This window comes from Theobroma cacao, chromosome 8, assembly GCF_053813885.1.
Source record: "Theobroma cacao isolate CCN51 chromosome 8, ASM5381388v1, whole genome shotgun sequence".
Lineage (NCBI taxonomy): Eukaryota > Viridiplantae > Streptophyta > Magnoliopsida > Malvales > Malvaceae > Theobroma > Theobroma cacao.
Window position 1 is genome coordinate 25252196 of NC_142646.1, and position 22413 is coordinate 25274608.

The 22413-nt window shown below is 34.3% G+C and overlaps 1 protein-coding gene across 4 annotated transcripts; it reads right to left on the reverse strand.

Annotated features, from left to right (window-relative positions):
- Positions 1–56: 56 nt before the first annotated feature.
- Positions 57–22176, reverse strand: LOC18592802 (tetratricopeptide repeat (TPR)-containing protein). 4 transcript variants are annotated; one of them, XM_007019697.3, is made up of 19 exons: positions 21843–22176; positions 20306–20587; positions 20097–20202; positions 19422–19529; positions 17863–18044; positions 13414–13609; positions 10508–10765; positions 9941–10087; positions 8138–8216; positions 7345–7458; positions 7088–7260; positions 6285–6403; positions 5257–5380; positions 5054–5125; positions 4679–4805; positions 4419–4533; positions 2795–2985; positions 2565–2677; positions 57–417 (listed from the first exon to the last, which is right to left on the reverse strand). In XM_007019697.3, the coding sequence occupies exons 2-19, from the start codon at positions 20581–20583 to the stop codon at positions 148–150; spliced, it is 2772 nt and encodes a 923-aa protein (XP_007019759.3). In that variant the 5' UTR covers positions 20584–20587; positions 21843–22176; the 3' UTR covers positions 57–147. The 4 variants fall into 4 exon arrangements, with proteins under 4 accessions (XP_007019759.3, XP_007019761.3, XP_088665033.1 ...); XM_007019699.3 differs by having other exon boundaries at positions 20306–20592; XM_088808907.1 differs by lacking the exon at positions 21843–22176 and having other exon boundaries at positions 20306–20703.
- Between the last annotated feature and the right edge of the window lie 237 nt (positions 22177–22413).

Sequence of the window (22413 nt, forward strand, 5' to 3'; positions counted from 1 at the left end):
ATTCCAAGTCTGAGTTTTGGCCTGAATTGCATAACTTCCCTTTGCTTTGAGTCATATTTACTCCAAAAATAAAGAAATTGATAAGAAAAAGAACAACAAATTCCTTACAATTGCATATAGGCAAATAAATAACTTTAGACAGTAAGATTAATCGAGAGTGCAGTGGTCTCTCAAGACCTGCCTAGCTAAATCCAATGCTCCACTTCTTTTATAGATTAAATGCAAATTGAAAGCTGCTTCTCTCCGAAGATCACAATAACCATGATTCTGATTCTCTGCCACATCCCAATTCTCATTGGGAAGTTTTGGGATGGGATAATCTTTCTCACTAATTGCAAGCACCTTCCAGTAATACGAGGCTGCCAAAGTGACAAGTCCAACATGATGGAAAGCCCGAGCAATGTTGTACAATGCTTCCTACACAAAAATTTGTGCACAATTAATGTGATGATTTACTTAATGAATGAATTCCAAAAATTTGCATGGATGCTTGTTAGATTCCATCAAGTTTTGCTGTTGTTGATATATGCTATGTAGTATAGTATATGTTTGTTTCTTAAACTGACAGAAACCACGTGACATAAAAGCAAAACACAGTTCAGAATATACATAGCAAAAGATTGCTCATGTAATGCTAAGATATGAGTATAGCAAGAAATGGATTAACCATCTAGCTTTATTGTTAGATTCAAGTTTGTCATCTATTGCCACACCAGGGGCAATCCTCGATTGACATGCATCTCAATGGCCAAATTGCAGTGTGATAGACCGCATAACTTTGTAAACATTTTAGCAGGATCCCAATCTATGCCTGACCCTTTCCAATCCCCACTACACTGCTGTACCGCATGAGCTAGGGCCTAAACTAGAAACATTCATACAATTTAGAGTTGCACCTTTGTTGTAAAAGAAGAAAAAAACCGAAAAGAAAATTTAGGTTTTTTGTAATGCTGAAGTTAGAAGCAGTTATACAAATGTTTGTAAACGAGCCTGCAGCCAAGTAGAGATGGACTAACATCCTTGACAATTTGTTTCACTAGCATTTTCCTGCCAAAGCCAGCCAACCCCAACCCAACAACTTAATTCTCTAAGCAATGAAGGTAAAAAAAACTAGGACTTCCACTAGCATGGGAAAATATTAGTCCCTGGTTTACTATCATTAATACTAGTATTTCAAGTGTAAAGCAGTGCCACAGACCAGTTACACTCAAAAAATCATCTCCTGACTTTTCTTTTCAAGTACAAGGATTTCCATTATGTTATATTTTTTAAATATGAAAATATATACGTTAAATAATAACCTAAATATGAAAAAATATTGTTTAAAATATGCATAAACACTAAAAAATCAGGTTTGGAGAGGTGGCGAGTATTAGATTCCCCATCCCCAACATTGTACCAGATAGAGAAATACGATTAATCTACATCTTATATATATATGTATATAAAGAAGCATGTCCATGTAGATTAGGTAAATCTAGGATGTTCTTTACCTTGACTTGATTTAATATGAATCATAAGGTGTCCTACAACTTGACTTGATGAAATAAGATTGTGTTATTCAATAGAATCATAAGATGTACTATAACTTGACTTGGTGAAATAAGATTGTGTTATTCTAGTTTTCTTATTCAAACTAATTACCTAGCATGTTCATGCTGCAAGGAAATTATACAGAAGCACAAAGCGGAATTTTTGAAAAAAGTCAGAAAAAAAAGGAGAATTATTTTCTAGAATTAGAACTTCTACTTTTGTTCTTTTTTCACATTTTCAAAGATTCAAAAATTTAAACAAATGTGATTATGCCATATGGGAATTTAGTATATATTATGTAAAACTATTTTCTCTCTTTATGTTGATTTTAAACTATGTTAAAATTATTATAATGTCAAAATCAAAAAATGTAAATTTAGTATATGTTTATAACGGTTTATTAAGGGAAAAAAGAATGATGGGCGTTGCATAGATTGTTGCTTAAAAATATAAAAAATTTAAGTGCATGGGTATTTTTAAATATTTGTCAAATCACCACAATCACCATGATCTTTCCCAAGAATTTTTATCACCAAACCAAATACAATAATCTAATATGCCCACTAATATACTGAATGAACTAAACAATGGAGAAATTTATTACCTCTAATGCCTACACATATTTGATTCCATAGTAAGATACTCAAGAATCCTATTCCAATGGTAATATTCCAAAACCTCAAGCCAAATGACCCCTTAAAGTACTTTGATAATTTTTCTAGGTAAAATTAATGGTGTAACCCCTCTAAAAATGGAAATTAACCATGGGATGTTAATTGAGGAAAAAGAATCATGAATGCTGTATAAGAAAAGTTAAAACCACAAGAGGTGCAGGTGAAATTTACTATTGATATAATCACTCTAAAGTTAAAAAAGACATATTATTACTATATTTAAGGATGTCTTCGATAGAATATTACTTTAGAGGGGAATGCCATCTTTATATATGTTCATGCTCTCTCTCTCTCTCATATTAAAGAATGATAAGCAAAATAGAGAAAATTATGACATAATATGAGAAGAAAACCAACCTGGCTACTTCCACAAAGCCGCAAGTTGTTATAGAGGAATGATAAACCTTGCGCAAGACACTGATGCTTGTTTTGAAGTCTAAATCCAAGGGTTAAGTTGATTAAGGCAGTCCCTGCAAGGTAAAACAATTAAAAAGGAAAATAAAAATGATTTAAATGAAAAAAACTTGATAAGATGTAAATATAAAATTATCGGAGGCATGATTCTGAAAGAAGGGAGAAAACCATACCCACACACAAATTAATTAAGGGATTTTCCGGTAGAACTCTATAAGCTTCAAGGTATTCTCGAGCAGCATCTTGATGCTGACAACCCACAGTAAACTGATGACCAGAGATGACAATGGATGGTACACAATCTTTGTATTTGACTCGCATAGAACGTAGAAACTTAGAATGCTTGGAATAACTTTTTCCCAATCTAAAATAGCACAAGTAAACCAATAATTAACACCTAGAAATTAACTTGGAAAGGACAAGTATTCAAATGACAAACATGCTATTAGTTAGAGTGACATCAGCGCAAGTCAACATGGCAAATTAACTTTCTATATAATGAAAATAAAACAATGAAGAATAACAAAAGCTAAAAAAGATCATAATAGTGATTCAACATCTCATTATCTGAAGTGAATTAAAGTTGCAACTAAATAGGTACCAAATTCCAAAAGGAATTTCATGATGGTTCGAGTTCAATTTTACTAGGACTACATGTTGTCCCAAACACATGGCAACCAATGTTGCTCTAAAACTCTACTTTCGATATTGGACATGGGTGCATGAACATATGAGGATTCAATATTTTCCAAATTTCTCTTTTATTTGGATGGTCATACTCACACTCATAGCCCAGTTTAAGGCATCAGATATATGTCCAACACATGTGATTGAAGAAAAATGGAGTGTTGGCACAACAGGGGTTGCAAGTGAGTTATATTTCTGAAAGTGTAATTAAAAAAAATGTGATGTAAAGAAAAAAAAATGTAACTAAAAGTTGGATGGGCATCTCAGTGTCATTGACTTAAAGTACTCGAGCTCAATATGTTAAATATTTGAGTTTGACTTGACATTATGTTGAAGAGCATGAGTAGTAGGATTAGTAAATGGAGCCAAACCTTGTCTCGAGTGGCTTACAAGCCTAATTGAACTTTCTATTCTTAAATATATTTCAAATATTAGGCATAAATACATAAAGTACAATTTTGCAATTTTGTTCTAACCATATAATAACCAGACTAACTAGAGTGAGATAAAGTAGTATCTATATATATTTCTTAAGCTGAACAAATTGTGAAAGATGATTGGTCAATCTTGAGCCAAGTTTTGTTCCTCAAAGTTACAAGTTGTGCTCAAGCTCAAAGGAAAAATGAAGAAACTTCCAAGTAGGTGGGAAAGGTAGCAGACAATGATTATGTTTTGAGAACACATGCACAACACATGGTATTTTTGTAATATTTTAAGACATTTTAGTACATAACAAATGAGAATATATTCTTAAATATAATGTATACAATTTTTTTGGGACAAGGCAAGGCAGGTCCCAGGTCCAAACAGGTAAAACAGATGGGTTCTGTCAACAATAGACTATTGCCATTCCTATTTTCGATTATTCCAAACCAAGATTCCACATCTGCCTAAAAAATGAAAACATCCCCATAAATCACAATGCCGAACACATAATGGTCATACAATTAGATCAAAACATAACCAGTAAACAGTGCTAGCATAATGACAGTCAACTGAAGAGAACAAGCTATTTACTGATATTGCTATTTCTAAGAAGGGAGAGAAAGGAAGAACCTATTCCTCAGTAAAAAGTCATATAATAGAAGATAAACAACTAAAATTCAATACCTTGAAATTACTTTATAATAGCAGTTCCAAGCAGTAATACTATATGGATGCTGCTGAACAATGTGTTTCACACAGTCAAACCCATGCTTGGGATCCATAGTGTTATATGCCATTTCTGTAAGAATTAATATAATCTTTAGCAATACATGAAAAATCTGACAACATCATTTCCTTAATAATGAAGCAAATAAAGTCGTTGACCAAAACAATTTGTGGGAAAATGAATAAAAAACTGAAAACTGGGTAAGGAGACAAATTACGTGCTCCAAGTGACCGAAGCTCCTCCTCCTTCTCCACAGGCAAAATGTTGTGACCCGATTTCAATGTGAGTTTGATGATCTCCAATGCTTCGTAATACCTTTGCAATGATGCCAATGCCTTGCACAACTAATGAGCACAAACTATGACTATTAAGTTTTATTTATTCTTTTTAAGAACTTTAATTTACTGCAAAGATGTAAGAAGGAAACAAAAAAAGAACATTTGATAAAAGTTATGACTGAAATAAGTCCCCGGCGTGATAATAAGCTTGAGAGGGGAAATGAAAGCCTGTTAAAGCTTATGGAGCTTACAAAAAAGATTAAAAAAAATTAAAGAAATGAAAGAAAGGAAAATTACAAATAAAATGTACTAACATCTATGATAAGGTATTGATGCTCCTCATCTCTTAGAAGATTAAGCAAAGGAGGCTCTTTAACAGGTTCTTGCTGCAAACCACAATGTATGTACCAATATATCAGACCAAAATCACACAATCTCATCATTTCAAAAGAACTTAAGTGCTTTTCAAATGAAATAAATCAACTCCATCCAAATTAACTATATAAATTAGGGTTACCTCAGATTCATCATTTGCATCATCACTTTGCCAATCGAGTCCTGCAGCTACTGCCGCAGCTTTTTTTTCTTCCTTCAATGCAGCTTTCCTTTGTAGCAGCTTCCTTGCCCTGGATGCTTTCATCCTATTCTTAAAGAATTGATCAGAAAATAGTAAATTTAAGTCTGCCAGGGAAAAGGAAGGAATGCCTAAGCATTGATCAGAAAATAGTAAACTTATGCTAAATATGATATGCGAGAATTTGGCCCAGACTAGATCAATTCTACCAAATACCACTTACCAGTTGCCATTCAAATACAGAGTGTAGCCTTTCTAGCTTATATTCAGGACACCAAAATGATAAAAAAAATCATAATTATTGGTGAACCGTATCATTTTATTTCCCTTTCAAGTGTTTTATGCATGGTTTTTAGCATTTAGAGCATTTCCAATGAACTCATCTATTGGTCCAATTTGAACGTAGATATTTAGATTACTTTCTATTCTACCCCAAGTTGTTTCAATCATCCTAAAACACTCATATTTATCTACTAGCATTCTAGGAAGTATGTTTTCAAGTGAAACAAAATATTGAATCTCTTATGAGATTTTAGTAGTTTTAAGCCATATGAAGAGCATTTTGAAGTCATTAGATCTACTACGACAATATAAATCATTGTTTTGAACTCTTCTGAATCTGTGACCAAAAAAAAAAAATCTTTTGAAGCTATTGTTCTGTAAAATGGACTTTTGAATCATTTCAAGTGCTCTGTGATCTGTTTTCAGAGAATTTACATTTGAATGAAAATTAAAGACTTCCATCAAACATCATAAACTGTGTCTCTTTCATTCAATTTCATGGGGTAAAAAAGAGGTATCAGAATGTGCAAAGCTAATGTGCAATTTAAAAAAGAAAAAGGACAAAACAAAGTTTTCCACGATTGCCAACAATTCAAATAAACAAACTCAAAATTACAAATAATAGAAAAAAAAAAGGTGCACACCAGGAATCTTAAAATACATCAATTGGGAGAAAGATTACCACTTACCTATCTGCTGGAGTTACTATTGGCCTTGACCCACAAAATACACCATCAGTTTGCTGATCATCAACTTTTTTAACTCTTTCAAATAGAACACTATCTCTTAGCCTTTTCTTCACCTTAGTCTGATCCATGAACGGCCATTAACTCATAAAATTTTAGCATCTGGCTTTATTTGGAAGCATAACAAATAGGAATTTTTGTTAAAGCACTTCTCGCGTCCCAGATAACTAAGCTCCAGTAGCTTACATGTTGAGCTCAACATATTACACATGCGGTACCAACAATGATGTTTCCGCAGAAGAAATAACATTCGACATGCTAACCCATAACTATCTATATCTTGTCAGCCCTAGATTGTGCCATATAACTCAGTAAAGTGCATTATACTATCAAAGTAGCACCAGTGTAGCCCAAATGAAAAGAAATTGTAGCAAGCTCAAAATTTTGAACAGTAAACACATATAGACAATAAATCTGTACTATATGTTATTCTTGACTCTTCATTTTCTCCAAGTACCTGTATCTGACACAGGCAATGGACATGGATATGGAGTTCTGACCTCCAATATAAGGAAAAACTTAGAAAACATCCAACAATTATTGCCACATTCGAGCAGCCAAGTGCAAAAGTGAACCAGGATAATTTTGTATGTGAACATTAAGTCAAGTTTACTACTTGCAGATAAAAATTTGTTGATTCAGGATTAGAGGTCTTGTGCTTCTCTGCCTCAAACTTGAGGGTGAGAGAGAGAGGGAGAGATCATATAGATAATAACCTAAATGACACTGAAGACTCTTAATGTTACCTTCAGTTGAAGAGACTCTACATAAAGTGACTCACGAACCAAAGGGAGAATTGTGTCAACAAATTTCTCTAGCATCCCCTTAGCTCTATAAATGTGACAGAGCTTCAATTTTATTTTCCCATCAAGCCACCATGGTTTAGATTTATCAGGATTCTGGTCAATATTCTGGGAATCTAAAGCCACAAATTAAGGAAAAGACTGTTATGCTTGTTCTACATGTATATCAATAAGGAACAAAATTATGAGATTACAGGTACCTAAGTTTATCGGAGAAGACAGCAAAGAAATTGCTTCATCTTCTTTAGCATCTTCAACAAGAAGGGAAGCCAAATCTAAACGAGCATCAACATCATCCTCCAGCTGGTCCAGAGCTGAATAATATCCATTATCAGCCAACTTTCCAAAATGAAAATTGAAAGTGAAGGAAAGAACTTACTGTTTAAAAGATTTTTCAGTGGGAAGCTCCATAAGACATGCATAAAGTTTTCATATTAAAAAATGACAAAAACCCAGTTTCCACAAAATTTTTAAATCTTAAGCAAAATTACATTGAAAAATTTTCATTCAAGAAAGAGTTGCACTAAGAATCTAAAGATGATAACCTCAAAAATGCTTGCAGCTCCTAATAAAATAGTTCAAGTCAGATCAGGTTAATCAACTTTCACCACCTCTAATTGAAAAATTATCATCTATTATCTTCTAATTAATCATTTACAAAATATCTTTTTGAATGCAAGATTTTAAATAAATGCAAAAATATATATCCTGAATAAAAGTTTTATGGTTTAGCTTTTAAGTTGACACCTTTTTTCCATTTAGTCAGTCCATGTTCAGTCCAGTCGAGTTTCACGCAGATCAAGTCAGGGTCAATTTTAGTTCAATTTATGTTCCAGCTAGATAGTTCTTCAATGTCAGCCGTGTTGTGCCTTGTCCTAGTGCCTTTAGCGCACCTTCTGCCTTAGACTGCACTAGCTAAATGGATCTTATCTATTTCTTAGGCAAAGTAGAATAGCCTAAAGTTCCTTTCTTCGAATTATCGCTCCACCTTACCTCTGTAAAAGAACTGGATAGCTTGACCTCTTTCTTTCAAAGATAAGTAACAACGAGCAATTTTTAGATGCAAATTAGCCTGTTTGAGAAAATTGTAAAATATGAATCAGAAACCAATACTAAACCAGTGTTTTAGACACAAAACAAATGCATGGAAACAAAGAGACAAACACACAGCTGAAAAAGAAATGCGCAACACAAAAATTTTACATATCTGTTATAAAATTGAATACCAAAATGACCTCAGGCATGAGAGGAGCAATATAGAGCCTCATAATTATTGACAGAAAATTTTTGAGCTAAATAAAACTTTCTGCTGACAATTATGTATCCAACCAAAAGATGGCAACAAAATCTAACCCTTCATTATCAAACTAGCATAGTTATCTACAAATCAATAGCAGCCAGAGTGATGAGAAACTGTGCTGATACAACCACATGTTTATGTCTGGAATGGTCAAATTTAACCAATCTTCAGCTAAAATGGAAACCTGAAGTTTAGATCGGATAGCTTGTTTGACACCAGCCTGTCAAGCTTAGACTCAAACTCAACATCTTACTCTTGAATTTCTGAAAATTTCTAATTTGTATACAAAACTAATTTTCCAAGGCAACACATAAGACCAAGAGAATGGAGGAGGAAAGCCTACTTTGTGACACTATAAGCATATAGGTCGCCAGGTGCAATGAGACATGCTCCTCACACTAAGAAAAAAAGGGATTGCTCATCCCTAGGAAAAGATTGACATTAATTCACGTAGGACATGCTCATAAACAAGCTTTTCACGAGCCTAAATAAATCATGGCAACCATGAGCTCAGCTCACTAAATGTGTCAAACATAGACAAGCACCCAGTTCCAAGCTGCATGCAAGCACCAATCTTAACCTTCTAAAAAGCACGCACTAACTGAGAGACTCCTTCATCTCTAGGCAGCAAACCCTTCGATGTTTAGATTTATTTCAAGGTAGCAGGCTTTACTATATTATTTCATCTTGCAATTGGTCACTAATTTTACATTGCATCATATCCTGTAGAGCTATTAAAATTTTGGCTAAAAAAACATTGCATGTCAAAGTATCCATCCAAATCTTTGACTACCAACAAAAGGAATTAAAAACAGTGTACAAAGAAGTCAAAGAACAAACAAGCCCTGACACTGATGCAAAGGAGCATAAGTGTCAAAACCTCACAGAAGAAAGAAAGTTGATTCTAGAGCTAAAATATTTGATTATCAATGTACATGGATGGTTCCATCCCTTCTGATTATCAAAGCAAATAAATGCAAGTGGAGAAAAGCAAATGGAATAGAAAGATGGGAGCTGGGAGCCTCAATGCTACCCAATCCAAGCAGTTGCTCAAATTTGCACCCAACCAATGAATTTCCATTAAACACATCATGATAGTGTAAAGTTTTGATAAATCAAATCCTCAAATCAAGGGCAGGCAAGCCCAAATGATCCGCTCACACATAAATTGCAAAATGTCTTAGGCCATTTCAAATATATACATACATTAAAATTTTACACATGTATATATGTAAGCCACATTAAAAGTTGATGCATTTATCTCTTGGGCAATGTTGACGGAAAAAAGAAAAGCTGATTCTTCCATGTAGCATATAGGTTTCATACTTAGGAATTGGTTCTACACATGTAGAGCAATATACTAATTAATTAAAGAATTTAACATTATCAAAAATACAGACAATGCACCATTAAGAAAGCCGCAGGGGGAGAGAGAGCAGAAGAATTAACAAATGAAACAAACAGCTGAATGATGAAGAAAAAATAGTTTGCCTTACATCATCAACTCCATCAAGAGTCTCCAACATATGGTAATACTTCAGCGCAGAGCTAAAATGCTTAAGACTCATAAACGTGTCTGCCACTTCAGTAATCCAGTCAACATGATCATGCAATTCACCAAATACCAAGACACTGAAGTAGATCTGGAAATCACATAAGAGAATTCAGTGCCAAGTAGCATGTATGACTGAATTGAATTCAAAGTTGCAAGATATGCATTCCAAATACATGTGATGAAGGATAGAAATATGCTCATATAATTATTTATGTGAGCTTCGAATTGTTTATGTGGACTTAATTTTAAGTTTTTGAAGCTCATATAAATAAATCATTGTCAAATATTTGAGATAAACAATCAAAACATTGAGCTGTGAGTCTAGAGCTTTTCTCGGGTTTTGGCAATTAAAAGTTCCATATTCTTAAGTTTTATTTTGATATTATTGCTGCTGCATCAAACAAATAAAGCTAGAGACAGACCCATGAAGCATTCAAAATTTAAACAAATTTTATTGACCAAAAAAAGACAAAGTAACCACCAACACTAAGATATAAACGTAACAAACCTTTGCCTTCTCTGTATCCCCCAGGTGAATATGGCATATTCCTGCTTTAATTTTCAAGTTCAAAGGCAGTTCTTTCTCTGAATAGTAGATAATTTGGGCCTCCTCAATTTTCAAGATAGCCCTTTTATATGCATTAATTTTCATCAACATAGCAACAAGAAGATCAATCACGCTCAAATCAACTTCACTTGGATGACCACGAAGATAGTCCTCCAAAATAGCAACAGCTCGTTCAGTTTGACCACATTTCTGATATAACTGAGACAGAATAAAGCAACAAAAATGAACATCTCAAGTTAAGAGGAAAAATACAAACAACTTGAACCAAAAACCGTCACGAGAGTTGAGACTACAAGAACCTAAAGTTGATATATGCACACTCTTCCACAGACATGGAGAGGAAGATTAAAAAAAGGAACAAAACTTTTCAAAGCATAAACTTGGAGAAGGGTGGGGGGAGGGGGTTTATGACAAAAAGATAAAAAATGAAAAACTACATAGAAGACCTCCATGGAGGCAGCATCTGGCATTTCATAGAGACCCTATGTTGTGCCAAATGCTTTGTCATTGTTTCTCAATTAATCAAATTAAATGTAACATGGCAGAACTGGCCAGCGGCAAATCATAATTTTAACTCATGATCAAGTTAGAGGCAAAACGGCAATTTTCACAATTCCTAGAGTTTAAGGATATTATCAAGCCTAAGTTTAGAAGTTTGGCCTCTTCTGCACATAATAAATTTTTAATATATCATAGAACATCCAGGCAAAACAATGATAATTAAACAATACAGACATAAATCATACAAGAATATCAAATATTCTTGTTTTTATTCAAGCATTAGTTCTAAGAAATTTAATTCAATTTTACATCGTAAGGCAGAAATAGCAGTCTTCACAATTCCTAGGGTTTTTTTTTGTACATACAGTCCTAGGATTTCTATATCCTATTAATCCAAAGTTCAAATTTCAAAGTTGTAGGCCTCCCTACCTCCCTCTCTCTCCCTAACCCTAATGCAAAATAACGGAGATGAGAGAAACAACAAATAAAGGGAAAATCAAAAAGAAAAGGAGGAAACAGAGGACTTAGGAAAGAGATGAAGAATAAAGGATAGGAACAGATAAAGCCAAGGGAGAAAAAATTCAATAATCAAAAAATTAAAATCTCTAAAATTAATAAGCCAATCTGCAGAACCAAAATTAACTGTGTTCTAATAAGCTACATTTTAAACCTTAATACAAGTACAAAATATTATTTATGAACCTAAATGCCCCAATAATACCCTAAATACCTATACAATCCCAAATAGTTCTACCCATCAAAAAGCTTCTTCTATCCCGGATCATTCCACTTTAAATTTCCAACCCCAGATCCAGAGAAATTATTAGTCATTTGGTTTGTTAAGGCAGTGTTCCCTAATGCCACTCTCTAGTTCTACATTGCACCGTACCCATAAATTCCTAAAATCACCTACCTTCTTTAAATCTTAGCCCACCAATACCACATAAACAGATTACCCAAGCTACATGAGCAATAACCATATAAGTGGCTTTTTAACGAGCATCCCCAATATCATTTATAACATAATAAAGCTATACAGGCCCACTGCACTTTGAAATGTGTCCCCTTAGCTACAATATCCCAGCAGTTCCCTTTGTTTTCTCTTTATGGTTTTGTAAAAGAACACTGTTTAATTTCTGCATCCTATTATGCTAGGCTTCTAGCAAACTCACTAAGTCAGTCTTTGTTCAAGCTCTTTAGATCATTTAAAAGATTTCCTAATATTTTACCAGATCTGCCAAATACTACTAAAAATTAGGGATTTTGATTCTCCAAGTGAGATACACACTTAAGATCCAAGAAGAATAATTCAAAAATGAGTAACATATGCCACCCAAAAAAATCTAAAACCCATAGCCTATTTTTCTTGCCCAAAACTGCCAAAACTGCCAAGTAGCATTGACATTCTAAGCCCAAAAAACAAAATCATCTTTCCAACACTTGCAAGTTGCATCTATGGTAATGCCACCATAACTATCTCTAATCAACCAACTGAAGTAAAAAAATTAAAAAATTAAAGAAAAAAAAACAAAGAGAAGAAGGACAATGAGAATTGTCAGATCTAAAAAATAATGAAACAAAGGAAAAGGAGACAAAAAGAAGAATTAAAGGACAAGGAAATGGGGACTCACCCCATAAGAGTAACAGCAGGCAAATACATTAGTATGTGTGGAAGGAATCTAAGAATGGGAGTTATTAGAATAGGTTAGAGTGGGACAAAAAAAGCCAAAGAAAGAGAAAAAAGGTGACAGTAGCTATAGAAATGTTTGGCATTTAGCCAACATCTTGAGAGTGAGATGAGAGAGTTAGAGAAGGGTGCTGTGAGAGACAGACATAGAGAACAGGCTATGAAATAGGGAAAAATGATAAAAAATAAAAAATAAAAAGGCGGGGGGAGTAGGGGCTCTTGTTCATAGGGAATGGCTCAATTTCAAAAATAGAACATTCTCTTTCAAAAACATTTCAGTTTCTTTTGATTTAGACATCCACACATAAGTACACTCCAAAGCAATTCAAAAGAATTTTTTTTCCGATAATTGTATCAAATTAATAAAAGGAAAACGAAATAGAAATTCTTGATATACAATAACTACGAAGCTGCAGAGTTCTTTAATTTCAAGATTCTTAAATTCCAATTTTTCTTTTTTATTGAAAATATATTTTCTATTTTGATAGCACATATAAGTTGAATAAATCGCATATCTGAACCATGCTGCCACCACGAGCTGCAAAAGCAAATATAATGAAAAGCAAAAACATACCACTATAAACTTAAAACAGGAAACAAATGATATTGCTAATATATTATATTAAAGAAGGCTTTTAAGGGACAAATCCTGGGAAACCTTAGCCCCGCTTTTCAATGCTTCAACATTAGCAGGAGAGAGTCGTTGAATCTGCTCATACGACTCAGCTGCTCTCTGATGATCTCCAAGCTCAACATAAAGTGATGCTTGATGAAATCTTAAACTAATATCTGTTGGATCTGCTGTTATTGCTTTAGAAAGACAATAGCAGGTCTGACTAACATTCCCTTGCTCTCTGCATTTATAAAGGTTAAGAGATTATAGTAAATCTGTCTTTTTCATTCAATAAAGGATTAAGCAGCAAGTGAAACAACTATATATGAAGCAAGTTCTCATTTGGTTTCACTTCCTCTAGGATAATCATTTAGTACAGGATATATTGAGAAGCTCTGATGGACATCAGTGGAAGCAAAATACTGATATTTTGTTCAGGTAGCTTTCTTAAATTAAAATAACTACATTATCACAGGCCATCCTTCTTGTTTACACCAATTCTCAGATCTTGTAATATCAAGTGGCCCAAGCATTGTTCTATAACCTAAAATTTTATGCACATCACAAAACTGCCAAACGTTAATCCTGTTATACTTTAAGATTTATACTTTTCAGTCTTCACCAAGAGAAATGCGTTTGAATATCCAGGGCCAATCAGAGCATAAATGAGAGGTGGATATGTTAAGGAATTAGCATAAAGGGTATGTCAGTCTAACAGTAGTTTATTGTTTAGTATGAATATATGTTAGCACGGTATCAGTGAAGTCATATTCTTGTGTCATAACCATAATCTTTAAACAGAGGCCACTCTAATCCTCTTCACTATAGTAAAGAAAAAACTTGCTGACGTCACCATGAAATCAGCTTTCCAGTAGGGCCAGGCAACACCACTGAATAATGCACCTTTCATTGCTGATCAAAAGCCCTCAATACATTTTTGACGTTTAGTGGCAGATTGGATATCTATTTTTTGAAATTAATTTGAGTGGTTGCAAGGCATATCTGACCCAATCTGATTTTACAGCCAAAATTTGAGCTTTCCAATGCTTTCTCCACCCTATTGTGATCAACTAGAAGTGAAGAAGTAATCCCAGCCACTTTCTTGATCAATGATACTCCTACTAGTCTTCAATTTTCAAATTGGTAAGTTCCTATGCCTGCAGCTTCCCTTAAAAGGTATCCTATCCTGACCCTTGTGTGTCACTTAGCCTCAATTTATCCCTCTTTCATGAAGCATATCAAATATCCTCAGGTTACCAATTTTAATCTAGCATCTTACTTTGTGTTTTCCATAAATTATTGGGTGAGGTCGAAATTGCAACTTTTGAATCCAGAGTCTTATTTTGTGTTTCCCTAATGTTATTGGGTTTTAATTAAAGTTTTATTGTCAAGTATGCTATTTCTAATTGGATAGCTTCCTACCTGAGATCTGACTATACATTAAAGCTACTATTGCAGTAGCAGTGTTGGCTTTTATTGGATAAGGAAAGGTAGCAGTCTATATTTATCAATATAATCTCTCTTTTGAGATAGAGCATTATCATCAAAGAATTTACAACCATACTACTCTTGTGATTGTTTAATACAATCAACCTTGGGTGTCACACCGAAGGAACCCTAGATGTAAAGCTTGGGGATTTCTTCTTATTATTCGATCTCTGCCCTACATCACCAAGTTAATCCATAAACCCTCCAATCCTACCATAGACATTAAAACATTAAAGTCACTAGTTTTCCAGCCCTAGTCTACCATAAAATTTAAGTAGGCAGACTTTCCCTAATATGTCCAACATCACAAGACAAAAGATCTAAAAATAAAAGGTTTTCAATTTATAATGTACTTAAGGGTAAACTCTACATAGACCACTTGTGATATGGCATTTTCTCACTGAGCACCTTGAGGTTATTTTTTTTCCCACATAAAACCTTGTGTTTTACTTCTGTTTCCAAAGGGGGTAAAGGTGTTAAATTTTCAGTTAGTTTTTTCATAAAAAGACAATGAGAACCTTTCTTTTATAATTCATTTCTTTGTTGTTTGTTTAATTAAAGAAAAAACAAAAGATTTGAGGTTTTCTGAGTTTTATTATGACTTTTCTCTCACTTTCTCACTCCTTTTTGTGGGTCACCATTCTTTGGTTCTATCTGAAACAGTAAAATCCTATCAACAGAAGCAAATTAAAGTTTAGATATAGATTCAGCACATATTGAGAATAATAAGTTGAGTGTTTAACATTAACTAGCACTCCGTTAATCCCTTTGAAAACAAATTCACTTAGCTAAATTATCCACAAAAACAGGGGTGTTGCATGCGGAGGATTTCGCTGAACTTTGATTAAAAATCAGGCAAAAAGATAGAAAAAAGACAATTAAGGAAATGATTGAGGAATATCCTAAATATAAGGAAAACAAAATGCCCTTGACGGAAGAGAGATACTGCTAAGCCGTCAGAATATGATCTTGAAGAGGAAATCAGAAAAGCTCCCAGGGAAAGCAAAGGCAGCCCTTATGAAAGACCTCCAGATGAGTATGACTATCCTTATGAGAGGAGTTCAAACAGACGATATTGGCAGGGGAATTGGAAGACAGATATTCTCATTCTCGCTAGTAAGAGGCCTAGGAGGGTTACGCTCTTTGCCAATGTAACCCCAATTTTCATTAAGAAATTGGAGCAGCTTCTACATATCACAAGGTCCTTGACACTTCCATGAGAAGTGATTGCCATTGGTTTGGTCAGATGCTGCTGGCATTGACTATATCCAGCTAGTCAAGATTGGCAAGGGGAATTACAGTTTTGAATCTTGATGCGTTGTCATTATTTATAAGATACCTCTAAAGGCCCATCTGGAGCACTACTCAAATTAATTTTAGGATTGAAAAAGAACGAGTTTGGTTCCTTGGACTTTTGAAACTCATAAATGAGTGTACAAAGTATAATGATCATTGGCTTTATAGTCATGAAGAAAATAGAAGTTACATATTCCATTGTGAATTGATGTTGTAGCTCCATAGCTTTCTGCCTAGGATGGGTGGATGTTGCTTGATGTTTATGGTGGTTTTGTTTAAAAAAAAAAAATTCAAGTCGACAGTAAGAGGTCGTGAGTTCAAGTACTAGTGACCTTGCATTAACACTATCACATTGTACCAAGTCTATCAATTATGAATCGAGTTCATCAGAAAAGGAAAATTCATTTCATAAAAAATAAGTAGAGAGACCAAATCTTAGAATGAGTTTAGGAGAGAAAAGTGAGAGAAAAGTTATAAAAGAAACCCAAAAACATTCAAATCTTTTTTTTTTCTTTAATTAAACAAACAAAAAACAAAAGAATTATAAAAGAAAGGTTTTTATTGTCTTTTTACAAAAAACTAACTGAAAATTTAACACCTTTACCTCTCTGGGAATAGAAGTAAAAGACAAGGTTTTATGTGGGAAAAAACATAACCTCAAGGTGCTATGTTAGAAGATACCATACCACAAGGGGTCTATGTGGAGTTTACCCTATACTTAAAATAGAAAAGATGCAATGAAATACTAAAAATTATTTTAACAATTATTGAGATTTATTAGATCCAATCAAAGTTGATTTAATTAAAGCTGTTAATCTCAAAAAAAATTGGCTGGTTCGTACTTGACTAGCTATACACAACCTATGTGCATATCCCTGAAAGGCTTATATTCAAGATAAACCAGACAACAAAGATGATATTCTTTGCCCATTGTAAGACAAGGAGCCAACACCAATAAACTTGGGCATATTTTACTCCTAAGAGATCTTATCCCATATTAGTAATATCAAGTACAGCTTTCTTGTCTAATATGCAACAAATGAGACACTTGAAATTTTTTTTCTAAGGAGCAGGTGCTCAAAAGCAAGGGTTCCAAATTGGATGCATGTAAAGACATATCAAAACATAGTTTCTTCAGAGTCAATGAAGGAAGAAAATAATTCATATCTGAAAAAACAATGAATATGAGGATGTCAAAAAGGACCATGAAATTTCTTTTTTTGACTACTCAGATTCTATTTCCTGGAAATGAAGGATTTTCTTTCAGGCCTATAAACTTATCAAGAGCTAATGCCCTAAGCATGAACAGAATACAGTCCTTCTCTCTGAACAACATGGGTTATCCATTTATAATGCATATGGTAAATTTGCTTACAGCTTTGAACTAGTTTTTCCTTTTTGAAGGGACAAAACATATCATGCATTTCAATAATAGAACTTAAGAGATCCAGGTCAAAATGAACTTATATTTCTATTTTTAAAATATTATACAATTCACACAAGGGAAACCAAAGCATCCAAAAACGGAATAAAACCATCTGCATCTGAGATATTATTGCAAAGAGAAGGGCTACCGTCGGGTTAGGTTGCTCTCCTGTTTTCTCCTTCTATTCTAATTGTCATGTTTGACATTAACAAGTCATATCATTGTTTGTTAAAGCAGTAAATGAGAAAACTATAAAAGCAGAATGATCAAATCAGACAACTTACATTGACCAGGTAAAAAGCTGTTGCCAGAGAGATGAATCTTTTGGTTTAAGAATTCCAGCTAGCATGTAGAACTCAAAAGCTATTTTATTATTACCAAGAGCTTTATGTACAAGTCCAAGTGTATGGTATGAATCAGGCAAATTTGGTGCAAGCCTAACAACTTCATTCAGAACAGATATGGCCTGCAACCAAAATATTTCGAAAAGAGTCAATAGAGAAGAATAATAAAGAACCATATGTTAACAAAAAAAATGGCCTTCCACCTAAATATACTCTCAAACTTTACCCAAAAATAGAAATATGCCCTCCATCTTTTATTGTGTCTAATTAAGCATATAAAATTCTATTTTGTAAAATCATAAACACCAAGTTTGATCATAATTGCAATGTCACCCACCAAAGATAACAGAGCCAATGTCCCATAGTATTTTTCATTTTTTTCTGGCAGCCATGTGATATTCTTCCAAAAGTAAAATTATGAAGTGGAAGATATTTTTTTTACTTGTTTCTCTTCTCTTTTCCTATTACATTTTTTTTTTTTTTGCTAATTTTCCTCTTTCGTCCTCTCTTTTTTTACTTTCTTCCTGATGCCAACAAAGCCACTTTATCGGACTGCCAGCAAGCCTAGAACTGCTCAAGCTGACTGAATCTGACCTTCCGGTGCCAAATTCAGCACTGGCTTGGCCAGATCTGGCCAACCAAGGACCTTTAAGGCCACAACAAATTGGAGCTAGCTGGTGTTTTTCTGGTTACCAACATGTCAAATTATCAATTCGCACAACCAGATTTGGATGCCGCGAGAGACCAGCACTCAAAGTGACCACATTTGGTCACTGTGTGCTGGATTCACGCTACCAGCAATCGATCTAGAAGCTGATGCAAGATTCAGCTCCCTTTTGGTCACTAGCAATTGATTTGTGCCAAAAATGGCCTAACTTGGACTTTAGTAGCCAAAAATCTTGATGGTCACTGTCGAGTTTCAACTAGAATATGAGAAAAGACTTGTTTTGTTTTTAAAGGGTATTTTTGGAACAAAAGAAAATTGCTACTCCTTGTTGGGCAGAATAGCTATTCCGGAGGTGATTTCAGAATGGCTTCTGCAGATGTTTAAGGAATAGCCCCCTCATCAGTATTAGTCATTCCATGGCTAGATTACCCAGCTATGGAATGGCTACTTCATATGGAATAGACCTGGAAGGGAATAGCCATTCCAATGAACCAAACATGCTCTAAATTCTTCCATAGAACGCAACTGAAGAATTGCATTGATAGAATACATCGATAATGCCTCAAGATAATTCATCAGGGGAGGTTTAAGGTTTAAACTGCTTCATGACGAGGACCATCATGCTGGCCCACATACAACATTGTCACCAGTTTCCAATGAATTATTCTGTCTAGAACCAAAACTCCCACATCCAATGCAAAGCGAGAAAATTGCACATGGATCCAAAAAGTAATGGAAATTGTATATTCCAAATTGATTGGAACACACTATTCTACTTTAACTGAAACAAATATATTGCAGCATGAGACGTGGTTATCAATTAAATGCATACCTCCTTGTAACGGCCATTTGCATAGTGAAGTGTAGCATCTCCGAGCATGCCCAAAATCTCAGGGCTCAATTTATTCCTTGATCCCTTTCGCCTTCCTCGTTTCTTACGCTGCATATGTGGCAAATAAGATGAGATGCAGAAACAGAAATTTGAAGTCACGCAAAGAGCCAAATTCATAGATAAGCAATCCACAAATAACACGATTAAAAACTCTATTAGAAAATCACTTAATAGTCATGAAAAGCATTATGATATCAACTGTGAGTGCACCAACTAAAAAACATGACAAGAAAGAGGATGCAAGTGAAGCAATCATCCACAACTTAAATTTGAGCTGGAAAACAACCAGTGCTTAAAGAGTGTTGACATTGAGTTTGATTTATATGAGATAAGCACATTTTTAGAATTATAACTAGTGAAAAGTTCCTCAACCTTTCCTCCCAGGTTATTTTATAACAATTTTTTTGAAGAATCAAGAGATATATCCCAGCTAACAAGAATAGTTCCTAGCGACTCTTAGCCCTTTAATATAGTAGATTGAAATCAACCTTCAAACACAGCAAAATTATAAATATGAGTAAAGAGGCAAGAACAGATCATCAATCTTCTATCAACAATTGATGATGAAGTTACACTAAAATGAAGGAAAATGATCATTTACAACAAATATTGTACCTTTTTTGATTTTCTTCGAGCACCAAAGTTGATGACTTGCATTATTTCATCCATGGTTGCTTCAGAGATATCCTCTTGCCTAGCCTTCTTTGCTGGACCTTCACTACTGTTGTCAGAAATTGGGAGAAACTTAAAGAATGAAATACCAAGGTGACAATTAAATGGAAAAGATTAAAACCAGTCGAGATGAGGAGAAGAGCTGAATTTACAGGTGGGTGTCGGCAAGTGCTTTGCGCTTCTTTTCAGCCAGAGCTTCATACTCAAGACGCTCAAATTGTTGATAAATTTGGAGACCAGAAGCATTTTCCCCCACAAACTCCAATGGGTTGATACCGCTCTTGAATCTAAACTCGTAATCATCATCTTCTTCCTCTTCTTCGTCATCATCTTCATCCTCTTTATCTCCCACTTTGCCTTCTACTTCTTCCTTTTCTTCTTCCTTATTGTTATATTGGGACTCGCCAATTTCATTGCCGTCCCATTCCATTCTCCTATCCTTCAGAATAATAAGCAAGGTCAGAGACTGCTGAGGGAAGAGGGAAACGATGAGGGAAGAAACAGAAAAAAAGTTCACTGTTGAGTAAAAACGCATTAGCAATAATTTTTTTTGGCTTAAATAACAACAAAAGTCGTTAAATTATAAAGAGTTTTGCGATTAAGCTTATATACTTTTATCGTACCCAATTGAATATTTCTTCTTTATGTGTACCTAATTGAGTCCCATTCTTGTATTTTACCTAATGGAGTCCTTATCTCAATTATGGGTAATATTCTTTTGTTCAATTTATTTTGCCCTACCAAAAAATTCACCTTCCTCCCTTCTACAATTATCATCGATACCAAATACAAAAGTTAATTTTATATTTTAATACCAAATATAAAAAAGATGAAATTATCATGAATATTTATTAGAAAACAATACAACTAATTGATGAGCTTAATTTCCTAATAATAACATACTTAAGTTACATTATTGTTGTCCACACATCACATGTTCACCCTAGCAGCAACCTAAGCATTAATGCAGCAGATATCTATGCGTCATGATCATGTCATAGAGGGTAGAAGATATCTATAACATACATTAAAATTGTCCCTAAACAGGTGTGTTAATGACACATGTCCAGTCATATAGAAGTCTTTTGAATTTATAATAACTGTCTTCCCATTATTTCTCGACTCCAAACCATCCATACGGACCCCACAAAAATTGAACCCCGGATGAGGCCCCTATCGTATACTCAACTGATTTAGAACCCATATATGCTAAAACCAACACAAAATACTTACGAGTAAGAAAACACAAAAACCAACAAGCGCTCTGCCTTGATTGAATTGAGTCTTAGTCCATTTTACTTTCCCATGCAACAAGAAAGATAAACATTCCCAGATACAGCAATCTCATTCATACGATCTTCGCAAGGAAGCAAAGTAAAAACCACTCCCAAGAGAAAAAGAGTCTTTAGCTCCCAATAGCACATAATCCAATAATGTGAAGCTAGAATCTATCTAATCCCTTCAAAACCACCAATGATTACCACCCATTAAAACTAAATCTAACACCTTTCGGAAGAACTAAAAACACCCAGATAAAAAATAACACATATATACCAAATAAATCAATTCCAGATTCAATTCAGCAAAGAATATTTATTTTCAGAACACTTGTTGCCGAAGAAAGAAACATGAATGCTAAAGAATACAAACAAAACTAAAATTAAATTGGAATTATTGAATTCCAATTACCTGATTTAATGGATTATTAGAGAGAAAGTAAAATATTTTTTTTTTTTTGGAGAGACAGAGAGAGAGGTGGGTGATACGGACAGGATAGTTTTCGCGGTATTTATACAGTTTTAAGAGTGAAGGAGACCTTGCACCCCGAGAAGAAGAAAGAAAGGAAACTGGAGGCAGAAGGAAGGGGGAAGAGAAGAACAGAAAAAAAGAGGAAGGGGAAGGAAAGAGGGAGCCGGCGTCGGAAAGGCCTAAGCCGGCGAAGGTGAAGGTGTCGGGGACTAAGGTAAGGAGCAAGGAGAAAGAGTAGGGTCAGTGGGAGAAAAAGAGCGCAAAAATGAAGAAACGAGAAACGGGTTGGCTTTTAGGGTTATGTTAAGATTTTATACAAAGACCAAACTACGTCGTTTTATTGGAGAAGAAAAATGAACAGGTCGGTCGAATCCACCCAAGCCCAACTGGGATCAGCTTTACGCTTAGTAGATTTGGGTCAAACCCAACAACAATTGAGGTATTTCATAACCCACTGTTTTACCTTGTAATTATTTATTTTATTTATGTAATTTTATTTTTTATACATGAA